Below are 7240 nucleotides of genomic sequence, written 5' to 3'. Positions count from 1 at the left end.
ATGGCGCATCTCTCAGAGTCTTCCTTGCACTCAGTTGGAGGCATCTGGAGCCACAGGAAGAGAAGGATCAGCAGCAGAAATGTTCCTGCCATCTTGACCAACAGTGATGCAGAAAGGCAGATTTCTTTCTCATCCATCATGAATTACATTAGGTTTAATGGCTTTGGATTAATTTGATAAAGGGGATGTGGCAATAATCTGACCCATGAGATCCTGTGTGTTCAGAATTTATCACTGGAGCTCTGAATGACACAAGGTTTATTTTACCTATGCTTTTACACTCTGATACTGACTGTGTTCATGGCCTGACGAAATGTACACGGGATTACCAAGACGGATGATGATACCCATCTGAGTGACACAGGGTTTACTAAATATATGCTTTTACACTCTGACTGTGTTCATGGTCTGACATGGGATTTAACAAGATGGATGATGACACCCATCAGTTTGAGATAATTACACGTTTCAAAGTTATCTCTGTTGAGCATTGTGCTCTGTGAGACTAAAGAATAAGAGAAAAATAATCATACATATTTCTCGTTGAGTAGTGCACGGGGAATGGCGAGTCACAGGCGAGTCACCTGCAAACCCGTAATCTGAAGGGAGCTCCCTAGTTTTTCCAAAACTCTTCCTCAATCACACGTGCACCATATTACTCAAGTGTACATGTGTCACCAATGGAGACATCATTTTTAGGATTTTGGACCTTAGGGATGTAACAGCAGCAGCTGCAACAACAACAAGTGGCGTATCCTTGTACCAGTTCAGGAAGGGAGGAAACAGTTAGCATAATGCAGACTGTCAGGTATACCAGCTGCCTCAATCCAACGTGGAAAAACATTACATTGAGGTACAGATAGAGGGGGCCCTGTGCTGCCTGGAGCTCGACACAGGCTCAACCCTCTCCATAACATCAGCACGGACATTAAGAAAGTTGTGCCCAAAGGGCATTCCCAAGCTCAGGCCCTTCCCATTCAGTCTCTGGGACTTCCAGAAATGTAAATGGGTGGGAACCTTTAAGGTACAATATCGAGGTTGGAAGTGGTGTTTGGACCTGATTGTGGTCAAGGGGCCGTACGTTAGCTTACTGGGGTTGGCGTGGTTTGGGCCACTGGGGGTAGCCATCACCGGGGTGAAATGCACCAACTCCCACATGGACGCCATAGGCAAAGAATTTCTGGAAGTGTTCGATAGGGTGTTGGGGCGATATACTGCCCCACCCCAGTCAGCCTACAACTAGACCCTGCTGTATGACCCATCATGCTCAAGGCCCGCTGGGTCCCGTTCGCCCTGAAACCTCACATAGATGAGGAATTGGACCAGCTCATGGAGCAAGGAGTGCTTGAGCCGGTGCCCAACACCCCCTGGGAAACCCCGACCGTCATGCCCGTCAAGCCCAATGGCTCGGTCTCCATCTGCGTGGACTACAAATGTATCGTAAATAAGGCCCTTACGGTCCATGTGTACCCGGTGCCAGTGATCAGCCATGTCCTCACAACCCTGGCAGGGTGTACAATTTTTGGCAAGCTGGACTTGATCCAGGCCTATCAGCAGTTGCCCGATGATGAGGCCACCGCTGAGGCACAGACGATTGTAATGCACAGGGGCACATTCTGGTTCAAGAGGCTGCAATTTGGCATCAGCGTGGTGCCAGGCATATTCCAAAATGTAATGGACTCTCTCCTCAAAGGAATCACCCCCTTCTTCGATGTGTTGATTGCTGGGGCCACACCAGGGGAGTTCTGGGACCAACTCCACACCATCCTGCACCGTTTCCAGATGGCTAGCCTCAAGGTGAAGTGGGGAAAGTGTCTGCTAGGAGTGCCACAGGTGGACTTTCTGAGATTTATGGTGGACGCGGACAGGATCCACCTGACCGGGGACAAGGTGCAGGGTATTTGGGATGCTCCAGCACCTAAGGGTAAGGCCAAACTCCAGGCCTTCTTTTACCATGCCTTCTTACCTCATAAGGTGGCGGTAGCGGAGCCCCTACACAGACTGTTAGACAAACGGGCCCCGTGGGTGTGGGGGCAGTACCAGGAGGCCGCGTTCCAAGCAGTCAAAGACTTGCTCATCTGGAACTCAGTCCTGGCACACTTTGACGAGAGGCTGCCGGTGGTGCTGGCATGTGATGCCTCACTCTACGGCATCGGTGGCGTCCTGGGGCACGAACTCCCGGAAGGGAGAGAGGGCTCAGTGGCTTACTTTTCTCAGACCCTCTCCGCAGCTGAGAGGAACTACTCACAAACAGACAAAGAGGGCCTGGCAATCGTGAAGGGAGTAAAGAAATTTCACAATTTCTTGTATGGGCGGCCCTTTACTGAGGTGACCGACCACAAGCCGCTGCTTGGCCTGTTGGCCCCGAAAAGCAGACCCCTCAACTACTGTCACCCTGCATCCTCAGGTGGTCGATTTTCCTCGCTGGCTGCCAGTATACACTGGTCCACCAGCCTCACCGCATTTCTTCTAGCCCAACACAGCACCCTCAGCACAATGACTGGCCAGAGCCCAGCAGAACTACTCATGGGCCGGCGCCTCACAAAAAGACTGGACCGCCTTCACCCTGATAGAACTCAGGACGAGGCAGTGCTGGGGATAAGCAGGGACCCCCAGACTTTCCGGGCCAGGGACCCAGTGTATGCAAAAACTTTGAGGCGGGCCCGGTGACCCACCACAGTCACCAGGGCGACAGACCACAGGGGTGCTGAGGGAGGGAGGGCAATGCTGGCGCCGCCACTGTGATCAACCAGGGGATGATTCCCAGGGGAAAACCAGGAGGAGGGCTGGACAGAGGGATCCCAAGGGGACAGCTGGGAGGTGAGGTCCGTAGAGCAAGAGGAACAGGCAAGGGAGGCAGAACCAGTAAGCCCAGCGGTGACCCCTGAGGCCGAGCAGCCACAGGAGCCAGAGCCATGATTCAGCAGGCTGGCGGAACCTGGCTAAACGGCCCCATCACAGCCGGCATTCCCAGAACAAGAGTCAGAAACAGAAACCCCCACTGAGGGACACCCACTCCTAAGCGAGTAACCTGGGTTCTCATGAACCTTCCCAGCTCCATGAAGAACAGAAAGCTGGCTCCCAGAGGAATGGTGGGTTTCGTGTTGTGTTGTGGTTTCAGGGACAGACCTGATGGACATGCCTGTGATGACTCCTTCAGAGAAGAAAGAAAAACCAAGGAGCCGGGCCTTCCCTGCTAGTTCCTGTAGTTGTGATAATACAGCAGACATTGTTAAAAAAGGTGTAGTCATGGGTGTGTTCAAATCTGAATTGTCATATTGTGTTATTATTGTTATTGTGGTTTTTGTTGTATGTGTCTTTTGCAGTTGTTGTTTATACGGAAAAAATGATTAAATAGTCTTTTGAAAAAATACAGCAGACATATTTATGAATGAACTGCCGATACTTTCGGAATGGACTGCACTGTTTTCTGAATGAACCATTCAATGAAGCAGTTGAATTGGTGGCTTTTGCTGTAGACCCAGTAGGTGGCACTGCGTATCTGTCAAATTTGTCAAAGCTGACAGATTGAAATCGTTTTGCAGAAAGGATACATTCTGGTTATTACTGTTTTTACATTTTCCAGTCTAGTTATTGCAGTTGCCCTTTCAGTAGTTTCATGCTTTATACAGTTACACTTTACACAGTTGCGTTTTCCAAGAACAGTTACATTTACCTCTAACAGTGAGTTTTGTGTTCCGTTTGTATTTGCCCCTTGCCCCTACTGGCTGATGAAACTGACCAAGGAGAAAACAGTGAGCTGGGATGGGAGAGGGGAATAATGTTTGGTATAGGGGTTTAATATGCTAAGATAGGAATTTTTAAATATCTATTGCTGTGTGGTTACAGAAAGCACTTTGAGTTTTGATTGGTTAAACAGTTAATTCTAATAGGTTCTCTAGTGGCTCTCGTGTGATTGGTTAACTTGTCACATGAGAAGCACCAAGTCACAGACTCCCTTTGGTGTGAGTGACTTCACTGTGATGTCACAGCGCAGGAAGATGGCTGTGCGATGAACACAGCTGGGAAAGAAGTCTTGGGATCTTCTCTGGACACCATTGAGAAGAAACACTCTTGATGCTCCTTCTCCCAGTGAATAGAGAGAGAGCAGAGCAGCGGTGAGTGAAGTCTCTGAAGTGAAACAGAGAGAAGGACAGAAATTGAAAGCGGATTTCTTCAACTACCTGCATAGCCTCTATCCTAAAGTACAGGCCGAGAGCATATCTGGAAGAGGGAGAGACACACGGTGGGGTTTAAAGCAAGAAGTTGTGTTTTTCTAAGTGAAGCTGAGCCTATGCTTGGATAAGCTTACATTTTAGGAATGTGTTTCAATATATTATTTCTTTATCATCCCTTCTGCAAGTAATGCTTCTGAACATTAAAGGAATGTATGAACAATTCCTAAAAGGGTGCCAGTCTTACATAAGATTTAACTTCCAAGCTGCTAAATACTGGTACTCTGCAACAATTCAGGCCTCCTTGTGCAAGGGGACGGCCCCTACCTGCTTAGATGAGGCAGTGATAAGACCACTTCTTTAGAAACCCTGCCTTGAAAAGCTTAAGGAATGACTGGCCAGTCACTCATCTGCCCTTCTAGGGCAAGGTCCCTGAGCCAGTGGTGATAGGCAGAGCCATGAAAACCATTTTCTAGAGCCCTTTAAGTCTGGGTTCAGGCCCAATTTAGGCATGGAAACTACTTTTGTGGCTTTCTATGATAAGCAACATTAGGAGAGAGATGGGGTTAATATATCCCTTTGATCTTTTCAATACTATCAACTATGGGGTCCTTGTTCAGCAGACTCAGTTGGGGGTAAGCAGCATTGTTTCCTAGTAGGTCGTTTGGATGGTCGTTTTCAGAGGGTGATGCTTGGGGAGCGTCACTTGGCCCAAGGGAGCCTTCCATGTGGGGCTCTGCAGAGTTCAAATCTATCCCCAGTGTTGTTTCACATCTACATGTGACTTCTGAGGGGGGTTAACTATAGTTTTGGTGTGTGTTGTTCTTGGTGGGTTTTCTTCCAATAAATGGCAGAATTTCTCATAATGCAACAATTAAAGGCATCAGCGCAAGTTGACTCTTATTTGCTCCTCAGAATCAAGTGGTCTTTGCTGTTCAAGTCGGGCTTCAGAAGGATTATGTACAATTTGGGGAAGAAGATGCAAGCGAGCAAGCCTGCACTGGAGGCCAAGATGCAGAAGATCTCCACAGCCACCATCTGCTTTCCTTTGGTGCTCAGATAAGAGGGAACAAAGGACAGCCAAACGCTGCAGAACACCAACATGCTGAAAGTGATGAACTTGGCTTCGTTGAAACTGTCTGGCAACTTCCTGGCCAGGAAAGACACCGTGAAGCTGACACTGGCCAGAAATCCCAGGTACCCCAGGACACAATAAAACATGGGGGCAGAGCCTTCGTTGCATTCCACAATGATTTCCTCCGCCAGAGAGTTCATGTCCACATCTGGGAAGGGAGGAGCCGTACAGAGCCAAACAGCACAAATACTGGCTTGAAGTGAGCAGCAAGCCAGAAGAACAGAGTTGGCCAGAGATTTCCCCACCCATTTCCTCACCCTGGATCCTGGTTTGGTGGCCATGAAGGCCAGAACCACCGTGATGGTTTTGGCCAAGACACAAGACACCGCAATGGAGAAGATGATGCCAAAGGCCGTTTGTCGTAAAGAGCAGCTCACTGGGTGAGGCTGGCCAATGAAGAGCAAGGAGCAGAGGAAGCAGAGCAAGAGGGCAAGGAGCAGAGTGTAGGTGAGGTCCCGGTTGTTGGCTTTGACAATGGGAGTGTCCCCGTACTTAGAGAAGACGCCAAGGACCAAGGCTGTGACCAGAGCGAAGAGCAGAGCTAAGGCAGCTAATGTGATTCCCAAAGGCTCTGCGTAGGAAAGAAAATTTTGTCTCTTGGGAATGCATTGATCTCTGTTGTGGTTTGGAAACTGGCCTTCTTCGCATTCAAAACAATAATCCATATCTATATATTTTTAAAAAAACAGATATATGAGTTCCCTCAAACAAGGCATCCTTTTTCTACTGTCATATTTCATTCTTTGTAATAAAATGGATTCCTACATCTCCAAAGGCCTTTTAAATTTTCTTTGAAATAGATATTGCTCCTACCTCCAAAACACAATTCTGAGCCATTAATTAATTGCAAACAAGTATCTGAGATAAGTGGAAGCCAGTAAAATGCAATAGGTATTTTTTCTTCATAAACCATATAGGTGGTATCAATCACATCACCAGGAATTTAGGAAGCAAAGTATTGACGACTGTTAATATGGTGCCATTGAAAGAGCAAACGGTCATCTCTGCTGAAAAGTGAGAAGCCCACCATGATATCTTGGAGCAGCAAAATTTGATTTTGTGTTTCTGGCTCTCAGCCCTAAAACTATGGGGATGGAGGGTTAAGCAAGCTGTGGGAGAAGGGGAGCAGGCAATAAACACTGGACATGATCCACACCTATTTCCACAGATCTACTTTGTCAAGGTTAAAGTTGTGGCTCTAGTTTGCCCAACTCTCCAAAGGCCTTTTAAATTTTATTTGAAATAAATATTGCTCCTGCCCCCAAACAACAATTCTGAGCCATCAATTAATTGCAAACAAGTATCAGAGATGAAAACCCAAGAAACATTATCAAAAGCTTTTTCAGCGTCTATAAACATCATTCTTAGTGATACACTGTGCAAAATAGTAAGATGAGATTCACTGAATAGTATTCAGCAGCTCAGGGGCTATAGACATTTGTTCCTTTTTCTGGCTCTCAGCCCTGAAACTATGGGGATGGAGGGTTAGGCAAGTCTTCACTAATTCCACAAGCTGTGGCAGGTGGGGAGCAGGCAGAGAACACTGGACATAGAATCATAGAGTTGGAAGAGACTCATAGAGTCTCATAGAATCATAGAGTTGGAAGAGACCACAAGGGCCATCGAGTCCAACCTCCTGCCAAGCAGGAAACACCATCAGAGCACTCTTGACATATGGTTGTCAAGCCTCTGCTTAAAGACCTCCAAAGAAGGAGACTCCACTCCTTGGCAGCAAATCCCACTGTCAAACAGCTCTTACTGTCAGGAAGTTCTTCCTAATGTTTAGGTGGAATCTTCTTTCTTGTAGTTTGGAGCCATTGCTCCGTGTCCGCTTCTCTGGAGCAGCAGAAAACAACCTTTCTCCCTCCTCTATGTGACATCCTTTTATGTATTTGAACATGGCTATCATATCACCCCTTAACCTCCTCTT

At 47.5% G+C, this 7240-nt stretch overlaps 1 protein-coding gene across 1 annotated transcript; it reads right to left on the bottom strand.

Moving 5' to 3' along the window:
- Positions 1-5075: 5075 nt before the first annotated feature.
- On the bottom strand, positions 5076-5975 carry LOC307202696 (vomeronasal type-2 receptor 26-like; the record flags this gene model as incomplete). The annotated part of the gene is made up of 1 exon (XM_079952861.1): positions 5076-5975. One exon carries the CDS (start codon positions 5973-5975, stop codon positions 5076-5078), a length of 900 nt encoding a protein of 299 aa, XP_079808987.1.
- Positions 5976-7240: the final 1265 nt, after the last annotated feature.

Source organism: Podarcis cretensis, assembly GCF_951804945.1.
Source record: "Podarcis cretensis genome assembly, chromosome: 14".
Classification (NCBI taxonomy): Eukaryota; Metazoa; Chordata; class Lepidosauria; order Squamata; family Lacertidae; genus Podarcis; species Podarcis cretensis.
The sequence above is the reverse complement of the archived record's forward strand: the minus strand, read 5'-3'. Positions and strand labels throughout refer to the sequence as shown.